The sequence below is a fragment of the Mus musculus genome, chromosome 9 (genome assembly GCF_000001635.26).
Source record: "Mus musculus strain C57BL/6J chromosome 9, GRCm38.p6 C57BL/6J".
NCBI classification, from domain to species: domain Eukaryota; kingdom Metazoa; phylum Chordata; class Mammalia; order Rodentia; family Muridae; genus Mus; species Mus musculus.
In genome coordinates, this window is record NC_000075.6 from 70,388,912 (window position 1) to 70,407,245 (window position 18,334).

The 18,334-nt window shown below is 47.2% G+C and overlaps 1 protein-coding gene and 1 non-coding gene across 3 annotated transcripts in view; one reads left to right on the plus strand and one right to left on the minus strand.

Annotated features, from left to right (window-relative positions):
* The window catches only part of Myo1e (myosin IE), a 192,718-nt gene extending 181,562 nt beyond the window's left edge, over positions 1-11,156 (plus strand). The window contains exons 27-28 of one of the 2 annotated variants that reach the window (NM_181072.3): positions 6,865-7,034; positions 9,811-11,156. In NM_181072.3, coding sequence (NP_851417.2) covers positions 6,865-7,034; positions 9,811-9,887 — 247 coding nt within the window. In that variant the 3' untranslated portion in view covers positions 9,888-11,156. The remainder of the gene's footprint in view (positions 1-6,864; positions 7,035-9,810) is intronic. The other variant, XM_011242814.1, reaches the window with a different exon arrangement.
* Positions 11,157-16,782: 5,626 nt separating this feature from the next.
* Positions 16,783-16,842, minus strand: Mir5626 (microRNA 5626). The gene has a single exon (NR_049200.1). It is a non-coding gene; the product is annotated as a microRNA 5626 (primary transcript).
* Between the last annotated feature and the right edge of the window lie 1,492 nt (positions 16,843-18,334).

The following is an 18,334-nucleotide window of genomic DNA, read 5'->3' on the forward strand; positions in this document are numbered from 1 at the left end:
CTACATCCTCAATGCCCCCAGCTCCCTCAGCCTTGTTTCGTGGCATCCCTGCACATGATTGCCACCCGTGTCCTCAGCACATCTTCCTTCTCCAAGTGACATCAAGCTAAACAGAGGAAGTCGTGGGTTTTCAGGCCCTTCGTGATGCACTTAGGGTAAAGCTCTACCCTGATTGTTTTTTCCAGTCATGGTAGTGCACACTTTTAATCCCAGCACTCAAAAGGCAGAGGCAGATAGTCTCTGTGAGATTCAGTCCAGTCTGGTCTACAAAGTGAGTTCCAGGGCTATCTAGTGAGACTCTCCCCAGATTCATAGCAACTCTTGATATTCATAGCTTTCCCTCTGGACACTGCAATGTGATCTTACTTATAGCCCTCTGTTGCTGTCTTTAGAAATTCTTTTTTTTAATTATTTATTTTATGTATATGAGTACACTGTCATTCTCTTTGGACACACAAGAAGAGGGCATTGGATCCCATCACAGATGGTTGTGAGCCACCATGTGGTTGCTGGGAATTGAACTCAGAACCTCTGGAAGAGCAGCCAGTGCCCTCAACCGCTGAGCCATCTCTCCAGCCCGTCTGTTTCATGAGAGAGTAACTGTAGGAGCTTTCAAGATGCTCCAGAGGTTAAGCTTAACTAGAAGCAGAGAAACAGAAACACAGGAGCAGGTACTAGGTGGCAAGACTTGCGGCCACGCAGCAGAGGAGAAAGAGGAAGCTGGAAGTGCTGCCTGGGTGTCTCCAGTCAGGAAGGACTCTCCTAATGGAGTCATATTTTCAAAAGGCTTAAAATTTCTAGCAAATGTCCAATAGCAATATTCTCAACCCACAATCTACAGGAGCAGCTGGAACCTGGCCCAGGCCGACTCCAGGTCCTAGGAATTCCTGGCACTCATTCCCATATTTCCAGTAATGGCTATGGTTTCAGCCTTTGGAGCAGAACATGATTTTAAAAGCCAATACAATGAGACTCCATTCTTTTCCTTCTTAGAAATTCAAGACCCAAATTTCACATCTGCAGAACAAAAGCAGTGATGTTCAAAAGCTTGCTCCCCAGCACTCCCTGGCATACCGGCCCTGGAAGGTTCACAGAACATGGTGTATCTGAGCTGGAAGGACTGGGCATGAGTCCGGTTCAGCCGGTGGCTCCTTTCGCTTTTACTCATCAACTATCTCCTTCAGCACGCTTATTGGACAGCTCATGACTGTCACTTAACGTGTGTGCTTTGGTGTCTTCGTATGTATAATGGGGAGAATAAGATGCCAATAACTGAGAACTGGCAAGATGACTCAGCAGGGAAGGCTATTTGTTATCAACTATTAGGACCTATGTCTGATCTCTAAGGACCCTCATGGTAAGAAAGAACAGACCCTCCCTCCCCAAAGGCATCCCCTGACCTCCATATAAGAGCCCTGGTAAGCATTACACACACATCAGCAAGTTAATTAAACTTTTAAAAATTAAAATTAATTAATTAATTAATTAAACTTTTAAAAATGGATAAACCAATTTTGGGTGTGAAAACCTAACACTGGTACAGGGATGAGACATTGATCTCAGTGCCTGCACTCTGGTCTTTTCTAGCCAATAATGTAGGATTCACCCTGCAAGGCAAATTCTCAGCCTGCAACCCGGATGTGCTGTGCATGGCTCCGTGGTCTCTCAGGAAGCATGAATCGCATTCTTCGATACAGTGAGGTTATGCTTGGGTGTGATGCCCTGCCCAAAAGAGAGAGAAGTTAAATAGATTTGTTAGGTTATGGGACAAAAAGCACACTATGCAGTTCGCCTGAACTAAAGCCCATCAGATCCAAACAGGAAAGTTGAGCTTCACTGTACAGAAGTTCCATGAGATGGCTGAGCAGATCAGAGCCCTCCCTGAGAGCCTGAGTTCGAATCCCAGTACCATCCGAAATTCCATTTCCAGAGGATCCTAATGCCTTCTTCTGACCTTCAGAGGCATCAGGCACACACACACACACACACACACACACACACAGTACATAGATACATATGCAGACAAAACACCCATACATATAACATTAAGTATTTTTTTTATTACATATAAAGGCAGCAAATAGATGCCCCAGCAGGTAAATGTGCTTGCTGCAATGCCTGATGACCTGGCTTCGGTTCCCAGGACCGCCATGGAGGAATAAGAAAACCAATCCCAGCAAACTGCCCTCTGACCCTCACAAATGCCTGGGCTGGTATCTCCCTCAAAACACTCACACAGAATGCAAAAATTTTCCATTAAGAAAATTACATGTAATCAGATACCAGATTTGTTTGATAGTGTGTAGTTTTATAGCTACATACTAACATATGTGTCTGCAGAGATACGGCAGGTCCACAGATAAAGTAACTTGGACTGTTGACATATCAGCAGGGTTGCAACTTTATTATGAAACTGACATTCTCGGTGTTGTCTCCATTGTCCCAGTGAAGGCTCTGTCTTTATAACACAGTTCTCAATCCTCGAGTGTGTGTGTGTGTGTGTGTGTGTGTGTGTGTGTGTGTGTTGCTGGGGGTGGGGGGTGGGGTGGATATTAGAAATACAAACAACACAAAATAGCAGAGGGGCCAAAATTACCCAAAATTGCACAGACAGTTCAAAACAAATGGAGGGACAGCCTGCTGGTTTTTTTTTTTATTTGATATCTGGATCCAGATGTATTATGTCCATCTCAGTCTGGCCTTGAGCTCACGGAGATGAGATTGTCCTGCCTCAGCCTCCCCAAGTGCTAGAATTACAGGTGTATGCTGTCGAGCCCGGCTCAGAAAAGCATTTTCCAATTTTCATTTTTATCTTTTCATGTGTAAAGATATTTTGCCTGGAGGTGTGTCTGTGCATCGTGTATGTGCCTAGTGTTCTCAAAAGCCAGAAAAAAAGCAGAACTAGCATTACAGTTGTGAGTCACTATGTGGGTGCTGGGAACCAAATCAGGGTTCTCTGCAGGAACAGCGAGTGCTCTTAACTGCTGAGTCATCTCTCCAGCCTAGGAAAGCATTTTCCATGAGGGTGAATTCAGGAAGGGTCTGGTCTCCTGAGCAGCAGGGAGTAATAAAACTAAACAAAAATGCCTAAATTGCAACAGTTGCCAGTTCCTGGGGTTAAATGGCTTCCTTTTTTGTCAACTTGACACAAGCTAGGGTTATCTGGGAAGACAGACCTCAACTGAGAAATTGCTGCTATCAGATTTTCCTTGGAGGCAAGCCTGTGGAGCATTTCCTTACGGACTGATGTCGGCAGGCAGTATACTCCTAGGTGGGTGGGTCCTGAATTGTATGAGAAAGCCAAGTGAGCGAGCTGGTAAGCAGTATTCTTCCATGGTCTTCGCTTGGGTCTTGCCTTGAGTTCCTGCCCTGACTTCCCTTTGTAATAAAGCACAGCCAGAGCAACTTGCTTCTGTCAGTGTTTCATGGCAGCAACGGGCAGCAAACTAGGATACATAGTAAATATACACACCATAGCCAGGTCAGGCTGAGCCACCAGCATGGCTACTCAGAAAGTGTGTGGGACTGGGGAGGGGGACAGAAGGGGACGGGGTGGGGGATGGGATGGGATGAAGCTTGCTTATTTCGTTTGCTAATTTAATTGTAAGTTGGTAAGATTTGGCTTTTAATGACTGTTTCACAAGTCGTTGACACAGTTCCTGAAAGTCTCTGCCATCCGCTCTGCTGAGGACGGAGCCAGCTCTGCTCAGTGGCCCTTCTGCACTGAGTTGGCAGTCACTCTGGCTGGGAGTGGTACCTAAACGACCTCATTAATCAATTTCTGGCAGTGTGTTGAAAGCCATTAGTTCTCCATATTTATTACACAGGATCGCCACCTAGTGACACTAGAGATCGGCTGGGTTCTGGAGGCTTGGGGGCTCTTTCTAGCCTAGCCTGGGTAATGGCAGTTGTGTTGTGACTGGCTGTGCTCTGTGATGCTTCCAGGTCCCTAGACTGCTAAACCCAGGCGTCAGTCAGCTCTTCATCTGCATAGATTCCTTACTGCACACTGAATTCAAGTATAGACCCTGTCTTAAAACCGTAATGAACAATAAAAGAGAGGCAGGTGTTTGAGCAGTTCCCCTGCTTCTTGGGACACGTTCAGCAGCTCCCAGCATACAAGGCCTGGGCCTTTCCAAGGTTCAACTATGCATTGTATAACCCTTGCCCTACCAACTGATTCAAGAGAAGCTTTATGGAGATAGAATCAATCCATTTGAAATGCCCAGTATTATAATTTTAGTGTATTGACAAAGTTGTGCACAATGGCCATAATCTAATTTTAGAATTCTTCCCTCCTCATAAAACCTTCCGACACACAAGGCATAACTTTAATCCCAGCCCTCTGGAGGCAAGTGGATCGAGGCTAGCCTTGTCTACAGAATGAGTTTCAGGGCAGCCAGGGATACATACACACATGAAAAAAAGAAAGAAAGAAAGAAAGAAAGAAAGGAAGAAAGAAAGAAAGAAAGAAAGAAAGAAAGAAAGAAAGAGAAAGAGAGAGAGAAAGAGGAAAAAAAGAAACTTTCCCCTCAACACTGTCCCACCTCACTAACAATCTACGTATCTATGTTGGCTGGTTATAGACATTTTATTTATAAAAACTCATTTATTATTAAGTATTATACTCATGTTATTAATGTGATCATTTTCTTAATTTCATTTTCTTTTTAGTTACACTTACTTATCAGTGTAGTGCATGGAGGGACCACAGCACATGTGTGGCAGTTAGAGAACACCTTTAGGGAATCCGTTCTCTCTTTTTACCATGTGGTGTGGGTCCTGAAGACTAAACTCAGGGCATTAGGCCTCGTGGCAAAGCACCTTCCCCCGCTGAGTCATCTCGCTCACCTCAGTCTCAGCTTTGAGTTTATCTTTGCTAATACTTGGACATAGAACCGATGGTGTGTGACTTTGATGTTGTTTGTTTGTTTGTTTGAAGTTGGTTATTTGAGACAATGTCTCATATAGCCCAGGCTGGCCGAGCCTTAAACTCACTATGTAGCCAAAGATGACCTTGAACTTCTGATCTTCCTGCCTCTACCTCCCCAGTGTTTTATTATGGATGATGGCCATGCACCACTTGGTTTATGCAGTGCTGGGACTTGAGCCCCAGATTTTATACATGCCAGGCATGTGCTCAGTCTACTGAGCCATACTATACCTCGAGCTCCCTAGGTACTGATGATCTTCTATCATCTTGTTGAGCTCCGTTGTGAGCAGCTTTCTAGTGTGTTCCTTGCGTGTGTCCAGGCATGGCTGTTGTCTCATCTTTCACTTCTCTGCACTCTGAACACCACTGATTGTGCTGACTTAGCAGCTGTGGCTCCGAGCCTCCAGCACAGCGCTGTGCAGGCATGGTGAAGGCACACAGCCTTGTTTGCTGCCTCATCTAGTGAGCAGGGGTCCTTACTTCAGCCAGAGCTCACGAAGCAAGGTATCAGTATGGACCAAATGCATCCCGAGCAAGTTCTTCTCGGAGAAGGGAGATGTCTAGTAGATGCTGGGTAGGAAATGATGTCACTGTAATAATCCATGAGTTAGTCAGTCTGTCATCAGCAAAAGTGTTTCTCATGATGGCCTGGGATGCTGCTTTCCAAAGGGCTTGGGACAGAGACAAGTTTCAGGGGCCTTGCCCCAGCCCAGCATCCAGTACCCACCCCATCCACCTGCCACCTGATACAGCCAGTTCATCACACCTGGTGCACATCTGTCTGTCTGTCGCCATAGGATCTCAGCAAGTACAAGGCTGTGTGGCCTCTGGCGAACATAGCTCAAAATGGAGTGATGAGTCTTTAAGTAAAGGTGGAGATAAGGCTGCCCCTCTACTCTCGGCCCTTGGAGATGTCAGTAAGCATGGCCAGACCTGAGAGCCCGCCCTTCCCATGTGGGTCCTTACCTCACACCCTTCTATTTTTTAATTACATTTATTTATTTATTTATTAGTGTGTTGCATAGGTATGCCCATGCCATGGCACACGTGGAGGTCAAAGGACAATTTTTGAGAGTCATTTCTCTCCTTCCACCAGGTAGGGTTTGGGAATCAGACTCAGGCTGTCAGGCTTGGCAGCAAGTGCCTTCTTCCCATGGAGTCATCTTACTGCACCACCAACCCCAAGGTCCTTTAGAAGAGGGCATAATCTAAATTCCCTTTGTAGACTTTGCTTTGGGCCAGCCTTAAGCGGAGTGGGGGAAAATGTTTTCTAACTTTCTCTGTCCTTTTGTTTTGTTTTGTTTTGTTTTGTTTTGTTTTGTTTTTCAAGACAGGGTTTCTCTGTATAGCCCTGGCTGTCCTGGAACTCACTCTGTAGACCAGGCTGGCCTTGAACTCAGAAATCCTCCTGCCTCTGCCACCCAAGTGCTGGGACTAAAGGCATGTGCCACCACCGCCCGGCTTCTCTGTCCTTTTTTAAAAGTGCTTTTTATAAATACATTAAATAACTTTCAGATGAAGAGCTCACGCATAGGACTGGGAATGTTAGCTCAGTTATTAGAATGCTTGCCCAGCGTGTATTGAGGCCATGAGGCTATGATGGTGTGTGTCATCCCAGTCTTTGCGATGTGGAAAGGGGAGGAGCAGAAGTTCAAGGTCGTCCTTGTCTACACAGTGAATTTGAGGATAGCCTGGGCTCCATGATGCCAATGCTATACAAAGAAGAACTCACTCACACTTAAGACCAAGTTGTAGTTATTTACCTTAGAGACACTGAATAGTGTGAACTGAGGCAGCCTAGTGGAAAGGCTGGAAAGATGGCCCAGGGTAAAGGTGTTTGAACCGGATTTGTAACCCTTGCTGCAGCCACGATAACGTGCAGCCACTTCTTCATGGTGTTCCTATCTCATGTGGTTCTGCTCTCTCCACAGAGTCCGAAGACAAACGAGCAGCCGGCCTCCCCCAGCAGGGGGCAGACCAAAGCCTCAACCCAAGCCTAAGCCTCAGGTGCCACAGTGCAAGGCCTTGTATGCCTATGATGCTCAGGACACGGACGAACTCAGCTTCAACGCCAACGATATTATTGATATTATTAAAGAAGGTGAGTGCGTGGCTGGCTACACCAGCCTCCCAGAGGGCGTGCAGGGGGTTTCCTGGGCTCACTAAGCACAAGTGTGCAGATCTGTGGGTCTCAGCCTGTGGGTCTTGACCTGTCTCAGGAGTTCATTGCTGTGAAGAGACACCATGACCACAGCAACTCTTACAAAGGAAAACATTTAACTGGGGTCGGCTTACAGGTTCAGAGGTTTAGTTCATTGTCCTCATGGCAGGAAGCATGGCAGCGTCCAGGCAGACATGGTCCTGGAGGAGCCAAGAGTTCTACCTCTTAATACACAGACAGCAGAAGATTGTGTGCCCCACTGGGCATTGACTGAGTGTAGGAAACCTCCAAGGCCACCCACAAAGTGACACACTTCCTCCAGCAAGGCCACACCTACTCCAGCAAGGCCACATCTCCCAATAGTGACACTCCCTATGGGCCAAGCATTCAAACAAATGAATCTATGGGGGCCATACCTATTCAGACCACCAGATGACCCCTTTGGGGGCCAAATGACTCTTTCATAGGGCTCACATAGCAGATATTTATATTATGATTCACATAATAGTAGCAAAGTTACAGTTGTGGAGTAGGAACGAAATGATTTTATAGTTGCGGGTCATCACAACATAAGGAACTGTATTAAAGGTGTCACAACATTAGGACGGTTGAGAGCCACTGGTATAGACAGAGGTAGAGGTAAGGGAGACCTCGAGCTGTTCGACACCAAGGATTGAACAGTAGGCCTTGTGCCTACAAGGCAAGCAGTCTACACTGGGCTGTGCTTAGTCTATGGACCTCTTAGTTTAGTGTGGAGTCTCACTAAGTGTTCCAAGCTGGTCTAGAATTCACTCTGTCTCCCAGGTATAAGTTCAGACTTGTGATTCCCCTACCTCAGGTTCCCACAGTCCTGGCCTATCAGACACACATCTAAGTCATTTTTCTTAAATGCCCTTTTAAGGGAGGGGGTGGAAGTTGTATACAAGTGTGTATTCATGACGTCACAGACATCATCTAATCATGTCATGGACGTCATATAAACACACACATATACATATCTATGATGTGACTCATTGAACTTTTACACACAGTTGGAGGAAATTTCCCAGACAAGTCCACATCAGTTCAGGTCCAGTTTTCCCACCAATGAGTAACCAAAAACTTAATTATTAGAACTTTCTGAGTTTGTCACCCTAGTGAGACATGCTGGGGAAATAAGTACCCTCCCCTCTTTAATTCCTGGGAATGTCCTCTGAAAGAGGAAATAAGTGGAGACATTTGGCAGCAATTATCTTAATTCTTCACCCTTCACTTCAAAATAATTGCTTCAGATTTATTCTTCATCCCACCAAACCAAGATAATAAGCCAAATAAATATGTATGTGTATTTAAAAAAAACCAATGTCCTAGAATTATGTCAGAATCTTGTTCGTAATCACTGTGGAAAGGATCTCCCCAAACTGTAGAGCTCTTCAAAGCCAGGAAATCGTGGGTGCTGGGGGAGGACATAGCTCAGCTGGTAGAGTCTAGCTGAAGGTCCCGAGTTCGATTTCCTGCACTGTATCAAACCACATCTGTTGGTACACGCCTGAGATCCCAGAAGTCAGGAGGAGGTGGAGGCAGGAGAGGCAGGGGAGGCGGAAGCTCAAGGTCACCCTGGGCTACAGGAGACGGGGTGTTGATAAACTACAAAAAAAAAAAAAAAAAAAAAAAAAACATCCTAAAGAACCATGCTAACGGGCCAAGACAGGACTGCGCTGAAGGTGGCAAGGAGTGCTCAGCATTGAGGCACAACCACCTCTCCCCATAACAGACTCTGTGCTCAGGCAGGGAATGGTGAGAGCGGCTGAAAGAGACAGGATAGTGGGGCCTCAGAGTCTTCCTGCACCACACTGACCCTGGGCAGGCTGCTCTGTGCTGGCCAGGCCTGAGCAGGGTGGGTCCTACAGGGCCCACAGCTACAGGTGTCTGTCTCACATCCTACCTAAAGGATTCTGACTGGTGGCGCAGTTCCATGTCTATTTTAAGAAGTCACCTTTTCTCTCTTTCTTTTTATTTTTTTTATTTTTATTTTTAAGGCAGGGCTGATGTTTTCTCTTCTCTTCTCTTCTCTTCTCTTCTCTTCTCTTCTCTTCTCTTCTCTTCTCTTCTCTTCTCTTCTCTTCTCTTCTCTTCTCTTCTCCTCTCCTCTCCTCTCCTCTCCTCTCCCTCTCCTCTCCCTCTCCTCTCCCTCTCCTCTCCCTCTCCTCTCCCTCTCCTCTCCCTCTCCTCTCCTCTCCTCTCCTCTCCTCTTCTCTTCTTTTTTTTCTTCTGTGTAGCCCTGGCTGTCCTGGAACTTAACTCTGTAAACCAGGCTGGCCTCAAACTCAAAGATCTACCTGCCTCTGCCTCCCGAGTTCTGGTATTAAAGGCGTGCACCACGACCACCTGGCTTCTTTTTTTCTTTTTTAGATAGGGTCTCATGTAGCCCAGGCTAGCCTCAAACCTGCTATGTAGCTAAGAATGGCCTTAACCTTTGATCTTCCTCCTTGCACTTCCTGAGTGCTCGGATTACAACCACGTACCACCATAGTGGCTTGTGCAGTGCTAGGGATGGAACCCAAGGCTTATGCATGTTAAGCAGGTGTTCTTTATAGCCTTGGGGCAGGCCATTCTGTACAAGAAACCTTTTCCCAACAAGATAAAACAGAAGGAAGAAACTATGAATGGAACCAAGTGACCTTAGCCCATTAGAACAAGCATGCGGCCATTCTCACCTGTGCTTTCACTTCCACAGACCCTTCTGGCTGGTGGACGGGTAGACTACGAGGCAAGCAGGGCCTGTTTCCTAACAACTACGTCACCAAGATCTGAGGCGCTCGGAAACTGACACGTGGGCAGAGGAGCTCCAGGCGTGGACCGGGGAGGGGACTTTTGGGGACTCCTCTTCTGATCGACAGTGAGCAACTGCTACACCAAGGCCTGAAGCTATTCTGACACCTTCCCCCATGGAAGACACAGAAAAGCTTGGGTTAGGGACAAGGACAAGTTATGGGTCACTCCACAAATGATCCTAAAAGGTAGTCTAGTTCCCAGGAGCGCAAAAAACACCACCCACTAAGATTTATTTATTGTATTTAAATCTGGTGTAAGTAGCGGGGACTGCTTGGTGTCTATCCCACAGCCTCCTGCCCACTCACCAGGTCCAGGGGACAGCAGGCGGTGACTCGATGACAAGTGCCTTTAGTTGAAGAGCACATCTCACTCATTCCTCTCTCAGTACCTGATACATTCCTCTGTGCTAACCCCCCCTTGGGGAGGACCCACCCTCTGGAGGCTGGACTTGGGGCGAACAGGCACTCACCTGTCACTGCCAAGGGCGGGCAGGCCATCCTTCCGAGCCCATGGGAGCCGGGACCACTAAGACTGCTGGTGGGAAGAAGTTGGGTGCTGGGCTGATGGTCTTGCTTTCTCTTGGTCTTCGCTTGTAATGTGGCTGGCCCATGTTGGTTTTATGTTTAATGCTGTGCTTATAATAAGAAAGAGCCCCCCCAAGCTGTACATTTATAAAAAGTGATCATATACTGTATATAGAAAAATCTAGAAGCACATATGAATGCAGCAGGTAGTATTCCACTGTACCCATTCATGAAGGTAGGTTTTATTACAGGACTCGCACCAGGTACTTACAGACGCGCCCTCTCCTCTTTGCCTAGAGAAACAGTCACTGCATTCCCGCACAGTCCCTCAGACCCCCTTACCCTCTCCCTGTAGGAAATTCTCCTGTGACCCCTCTGCCGTCCTCCCTTACTTCCTAAATAAATGTAACGGAGTCAGTGCAATGCCTTGTTTCTTCATGACATTTATTGTGGGTTATAATTTTCTCCTAAAAACAAAACCAGTGGTATGGTCATACCCACCATTGTTTCCCCACTTTCCATGACCGTCACAAACATCTGGGATGAGCACCTTGTGAGCAGGAAAAGTTATGCTTTAAGAAATTTCTGGCCAGGCGTGGTGGCATACACCTTTAATCCCAGCACTCGGGAGGCAGAGGCAGGTGGATTTCTGAGTTCGAGGCCAGCCTGGTCTACAAAGTGAGTTCCAGGACAGCCAGGGCTACACAGAGAAACCCTGTCTCGAAAAAAAAAAAAAAAGAAACAACCAACCAAAAAAAAAAAGTGGCACACGCCTTTAATCTCAGCACTTGGGAGGCAAAGGCAGGCATATTTCTAAAAGGGGGCTGGAGAGATGGCTCAGTGGCTAAGAGCACTGACTGCTCTTCCGAAGGTCCTGAGTTCAAATCCTAGCAACTACATGGTGGCTCACAACCATCCTTTTCTGGTGCATCTGAAGACAGCTACAGTGTACTTAGATATAATGATAAATAAACCTTTAAAAAAGAAGATGAAGTTTCTGTCCTTGCTCTCTATTCTTGAAGTATAACAGGAGAATCAAATAATTAAAGAGGGGGCTGGAGAGATAGCTCAGCAGCTAAAAGCACGTCCTGCTTCAATTCTCAAAACCCACATGGTGGCTCGCAGCCATCTGTGACTCCAGATCCAAGGGATCTGATACCCTCTTCCAGCCTCCACAGGCACCAGGCTTACATATGATATACCGATATACATGCAGACAGAACACACACCACTGATGATGATGACGACTGTAAATGGTTTAAAAGGGGACATGCAGCTACATAAACTCAGCACGGTGATGAGTGTCTGTAATCCCAGCACTTGGGAAGTATGAGTCAGAGGATCAGGAGCTCAAATTCATCCTCAGCGGCACAGCCAGCGTGGGACAGGTGAGATCCTGTCTGCAAGCAAACAAACCACCCAAAGGAACCTAGACAGTGCTTCAGAACGAACTCGTAAGCTACCTCCTTAGTCCCAGAGACTATGCTGAGTGGTGCCTTGATCTTTTCCAACCCTGTGAGGGAAAACTCATCCGCATGGGTAACATCATCGCATCGAACGGTCCGTCACCAACCAGAGTCAAGCCAAGGTCCTTCCTGCTGTGGCCAGGATGTCTAATCCTCTAGTTTCGGGATGTACAGGGTTTTATTATAGCATGATTTTGATTTTTACCACTTACATGTTTTACTGACTCATGTGGAACACTTCAGCTTTCACATTATTCAGCGGAAGAGTCTTAAAAGTCCTCACGGCACCCTAAAAGCTCCTGAGTCTGGTCATTTAGAAGAATTATTTATTTATTTTTTTTTTTTTTTTTTATTTATGTATGTGGGTACACTGTAGCTGTCTGCAGACACACCAGAAGAGGGCACCAGATCCCATTACAGATGGTTGTGAGCCACCATGTGGTTGCTGGGGATTGAACTCAGGACCTCTGGAAGAGCAGTCAGTGCTCTTAACCGCTGAGCCATCTCTCCAGTCCCAAGTCAGGGCATTTAATGTTTAAGAAAAAAATGTAGCAAAGGTGGTTAATTTGACTACATCTGGAATTAGCTAAAACCCAAGTGGCTTGGTATACCTGTGAGGTTTTTCGTTTTTTGTTTTTGTAATTAAATAATTTGAAGTAGGAAGATCTATCTTTAATCTGGGCCACACATTCTGCTGGCAGTCTATATAAAGGACATGGAAGAAGGAAGCTATCTCTCCCTGCCTGCTTGCTCTCACTCTTCACTGGCAAGTCCGTTCCTTTACCGACATTAGAACCTACTTCAAGATTCTGGCATGCACTGAAGACCAGCCTTGTGGACTGAACTACTGGATTCTTGGATTTTATGTTGGTTGACAGCCATTGTTGGGCTAGCTGCATCACAGCCTGTAAGCCACTCCAGTAAATTACACACATACACGCACGCACGCACACACACAACCAGTTCTGTTCCTCTCGAGAACCCTGACAAATACATAAGGACATTATAAACCATCTTTGGAATATGCTCTCAAAAATCTACCTTTTCATGACATCAAAGGTTGTCCTCCAGTTTCCACATGCACATGCATGTGTGTACACGTGTGCATACACAAGCCACCCTCTCCTGACAGCCAGGGTTGTCCTCGGGATCCTACATGAATTTGAATGCATGTGCACACACAATCTGTCATCTGTTGGAGAGAAGCTGAACTCCAGCATCTTTGAGAAGTTGCAGACTTGTGGTGCTAGGAAAACTCTGTTCCTTGGTTGCACTTCCTTACTGTTCATTCTGAAGGAAGCTGGTCCAAGGCTGCCATGGGAACGAGCTTCCGCTAACTTAACAAGGGCTATTTATAAAACTCTGTAATAGGATTTCAAACCGTAAAGATTTTTAATGCCACACACACACACACACACACACACACACACAATGTTTGAGACTTATAGAAATCCTCATCAGGCAGCCCTGACTTCCTCAAGAACGGGGAGAAGCCAGCCATCACTGGAAGCAGGTCTTCCTCTTGTTCCTGCCATTTTCAACACAGCAGATCACAGGAGACCAGACTGTGGGATCTGCTGTCAGGCAGAAGGCAGCTTTCACCATATGCTCTCAGTTAAGGCAGTGTTGAGTGTCTTAGAGTTTCTACTGCTGTGAAGAAGACACCATGACCACAGCATTTAACTGGGTCCGGTTTACAGGTTCAGAGGTTTCGTCCATCGTCATCATGGCGGGAGGCATGGTGGCATGCAAGCAGACATGGTGCTGGACAAGAAGGCAAGAGTTCCATATCTGCATCTCTGGACCAGCAGGAAGAGAGAGTGAGCTGCTAGGCCTGGCTTGAGCTTCTGAAACCTCCAAGGCCACTCCCCAATCCCCTGGTGACATACTTCCTTTGATATGGCCATACCTACTTTAACAGGGCCTCCTCATGTCCTAATCCTTCCAAATAATACTACTCTCTGGGAGCCTGTGGAGGCCATTTTCATTCAAAGTACCACACAGAGTTAAACGTCACCGTGAGGCTTGGAGCACAGGTGAATTCTGAAAAAAATTAGAACATTTGATGGGCCTAAGTCTTTTCCTCAAAACAGGTAATGTCTTCTCACATCAAGTTGTTAGGAAGTCGCCAGTATAAGAGACACTATGAAGTTCAACAGTTAAGAGCACTGACTATTCTTCCAGAGGACATTTATTTCTCTGCACCTTCATGGCAACTCCTGACTGTGTGTAACTCCAATTCCAGGGGATCCAATGCCCTCTCCCAACCTTCAAGGCCACCAGGCACATACATGGTACACATACATACTTGGAGGCAAGAGCTCATTCATTTAAAAAAAAAGAGAGAGAGAGACTAGGTTTATAATTTTTCTTTGTTTCACATCAGTAGTTGGAACAGATCATGTCTCTGTGGGAGAAGAGATGCATCTTAAAGGGAGTGGGGTGTAGTTCAGTGGTAGTGCACTCGTGCTAGACATGCCAGGCCTGGCGTTCCATCCTCAGCAATAAAGAGGAGGTAAGACATGATGGAAGTGTGTTACTCACTTGGAGCTAAAACAGCACACCACATAAAGTCACCCCAGTTTTACCACAACAGGATGTCTGTCAAAAGCCACTTGCATGTTTGCAATCGGTGGTCACCCCAACTTGGCTGCTCATTCTAGGCTCATCCATCAAGAGAGTCCCTGCCTTACCCCTAGTGAGCCAGCTGTTTCTATCGCAGCGACACGGGAACAGGTGAGGCTGCTCACAGTTATCCACTCATTTGAAGTTGCCTGCATGTGTGTGGCCTTGTGAGAAGAGACCACAGGCAGACATTGGTGGTTGGTGTTGGGCAGGATCTCTAAACGGGACCAAGGAGGGAAGTTGCTGAGCTGCCCCACAGGGTAAAGCTTTTGCACCCCTCTTTCTCTGGAGCTTAGTCTTGCCTTCCCAGCATTCCTTTCTTCTGTCCGTGCCCGGAAATGGGTTCAGCAAACCCTCGAAAGGCACCCGCAACCCTGTTAACATTTTTTGCGAATCTCTCGTCCAGAATTAGAGAGGATCTATCTATACTCAAGGTCACACGCGCCTGACGGAAAATCCTGAGGAAGGCCCGGAAAGTAGCTGTGACCCAACCGGCACTCCGAAGATCCCTTCGGACTAAGAGGACACCCCGGTTAGCCCCTACCTCCCCTGGGAGTAGGTTGGGGTGCTTTGAGGCTTTTCAGCTGGAAGATTTTTTTCCCCCTGAGAACCAGGGCGGCCACTTAGGCTGCCACCCCTAAGCCAAGAGAAAATGCAAACCCGACCTCAAGGACCTGACCATCTTTCTCGGGAGGAAGGGGGAAGAGAGCAGAGTCCACACCTGGGGCCACGCCTCACCTTGATGGTTTCCTAACCTGATACCTGGCTCTGGAGCCATGAATGGCCAAGAGTAAGCAACTGGGGTTGTCTGAAGGAAATGAAGGCTCAAAGCCTTACTCAACTTTGTTTCCTGAGCCATTCAGTAAATCTTAAGTTTTCAGATGCAGGAAAGACTGATTCCAAGCTTGCTGTGAGTTCGATAGGAAGTGCCTGAAATTCAAATGGAGGTGGCTAGGAGGGTAAGTCCTGTCTCCACAATGGCACCCCTGAAGGGCTTTAGCTCTTTGTCTGGAACCTACATGGCTACTGGAAGTTTGTCCTTGCTCTCCCTTGGGGCTCTCAAGGGAGGTCTGACTACTGTGTCTCAAATCGTTAACACAGTTATGTGAAGGCAAGGGAAGGGCTGGGTGGTGGGAACAAGGTCTCCTTTAGCTGTCCCATGGGCAGATGACCTTAGACCCTGAAACTGCTCCCCTCCACACATGCTTCTCCAGCCCTTGGTCTTGCAGGAGACATGGAGCTTGCAGTTCTCTTGGCTTATGGGGGTCCGCGCTAGCCAAAGGGCTGTTGCCTAAGCACTCATGAAGGCCTGCCTGGCTTCCATCCCCAGGACTGCCACAGTCAACCCATGAGAAAATGAGAGAGGACTGTCCACCACAGGATCGATTTTCCAGGTGCCAGTTACAAAGGACTCACTTGACTGAGAGAGAGGCTGGAGATGAAGGCTCTGCTGGGTCTTAAAGCCCACTCTTCCTCCCCATCACCCTCACCCCCCCCCCCATCTCTATTCTTTCCCCTTTGCTGACTGCTTTTGTTTCTGCCCCATGGCTTTTGTTTCCACTTTCCAGTTGCCTTGAGATGAGCAGGCTAAGGATAAAGGGCATTCTGTCTTATTTAGATTGTACTGAGCAATGTAAGTGCTTATCCTGAGTGCTCACAGATCACAAGTTAGAGAAAAGGGCCAAGGGAACGTCTACTCCAGGTTTTTTGAATGGTGGATCTTGCACAGATAGGCAGGATAAGATCAAGAATTCATTAAGGTCAGAGGATATTGAATCACCTAGAATATTGCAAACAGGCTCCACCTCCTTCCACAGTCACTGATGAGGAAAGAGAGGATGCAGGGACCTTTGTCCATGTTGGAAAAGTGTTCTGAGGATGCTCTAGAGAGGGAGACATGTTCTGGAAAATGTTGCAACATATCTTTTGTCTTATCGATGGCTAAGCCTCCCCTTGAGTGTGCCTTTAACCATTGGGGATCTAGCCTTAAGAAAGGAACACCCAGTATCTTCCACAAATAGGCCTGGCCTAAGAATAAGCTGGAAGGCAAGAAGGTGGTCCCTGTCTGAGTTGGTAACTACTTAATAAACCAACAAGGCTTAAAGCACCCGATCTGGGAGCAGATCGTGGCATGGGCTGGTGAAGCATAGGAGACTACTGCAGGCCAACTTTTCCTAAGGCTTCACAATTTCTGGCAGGTGTTATCAATATAGGAAACCCTTTCTAGCAGTCCCCGGAGTCATCAGGGGAGCATCTTAGGTGTCACATCACTCAACTGCTGCCGGGTCATGAGAACAGGAAGCAGTTAATCGATGGGGCTCCCAAGCCATGCTCTCAGCCACCTGGGGTGATTCTCATTCTAGGTTCTGGCTTCCCACAGTTTCTCTGCCTGGAACTGTCCTGGAACTCGCTCTGTAGACCAGGCTGGCTCTGAACTCAGCCAGCTGCTTCAGCCTCCTGAGTGCTGGGATTAACTGTGTGTGCCACCACCACCTGGCTCCGGCTTCCCATAGTTAAAGTGAGTAGCATTGCTCCTCCTCTTGCCTTCCCACCTCAGATACCGCCCCACAGTCTGTCCCTCACCTGGTTCCCATGGCCAGAGGCATCTCCTGAGGTCAGAGGATACTATTATCCTTGTTGACAACAGTCCTTGGAGATATTCAACCTTTGGGACTATTCAAGTTTGGAGATATTCAAACTTTTCCTCCCAAACAGATCACCTGACACCAGGGATGACTGTGGACCTCTCCCTGTTAAGATCCACCCTGTGATTGCTGTCTGTTACAGTTGCTACTTGCACATCTGTGAAGCCTTGGCCTTATGGCTGCAGAGAGAACTGTAGTAGCGAAGATAAATGAGATTAGTCAGTCCCTCTTGGAAAGATGGTAGAACAGTTGCCAAGTAGCCTCAGCATGAATGCAGGTCCATTAAGTGTCTGAAACCTTGCTGGCCAGTCTTAAAGGACCCATGAATTGTAAGTAAACCTGTTTTAGTTGGTGACACTAGACTCAGGGACCCATCACAGGTGTGAAGCTCCCCCAAAAGCCTCCAGCCTGCTCATCCAGATAGAAATGTGATGGGCACCAGAGGCAAACGTGAGGGTGGGCCAATCCTGCTTGCCAGTTGTGGTTAGTAATTAGAATTGCTTCTCTGGGAGTTCTGCAAATGACTAACACTGGGAGAATATCTAAATTGGTAGGTAGATAGGTCCCAGAATGAGGCAGAACTCCAATTCTAAACTTGGTAGAAGCTATTCATGATGAATCTTCGCTCTAGGCTCTTCTTAGTAGACCACTGATTGGTTTTTCTAAATCTGCCTGCCTCCAACTCAGTGACCTTGGATGAGTTCCCGAGCACTGGAAATGCTCTAACCCTGGGTGTGAGATCATGGGAAGCTCTGGCAGAGCAGTGGCCAGCACATCTGCATGGGCTCAGTAAACTTGGTAAATGGGCTTCTGGCATCTTGTAGGGCTGCTGTGGTTCACACGAAAGTGGCTCTCAGGGCAAGCCAAGTGTTTTAAGGACTGGCAACATTAACAGATGTTAATAAGGGACCTGGCCCCGAGTCCCTATGGCCAGGGACAAGTGGCAGTGTGGCCCTAGGAAGACTAAAGGAGAAAACAGGAGATGCAGGAGCCTGAGCAGTGGGCACTGCTTGGTTGCAGCCATTCCCTGGGACAGACCAGCGAGTACTGGCTGATCCTGTTGTCAGGCTGGATGCGCACAAAGAGAATGAGAGTAGAGAGCCCTGACCAGAGTCTCATACCCCAGATTCCTCTAAACTCAGCTGCCTTCTCAAGCAGAATTAGAA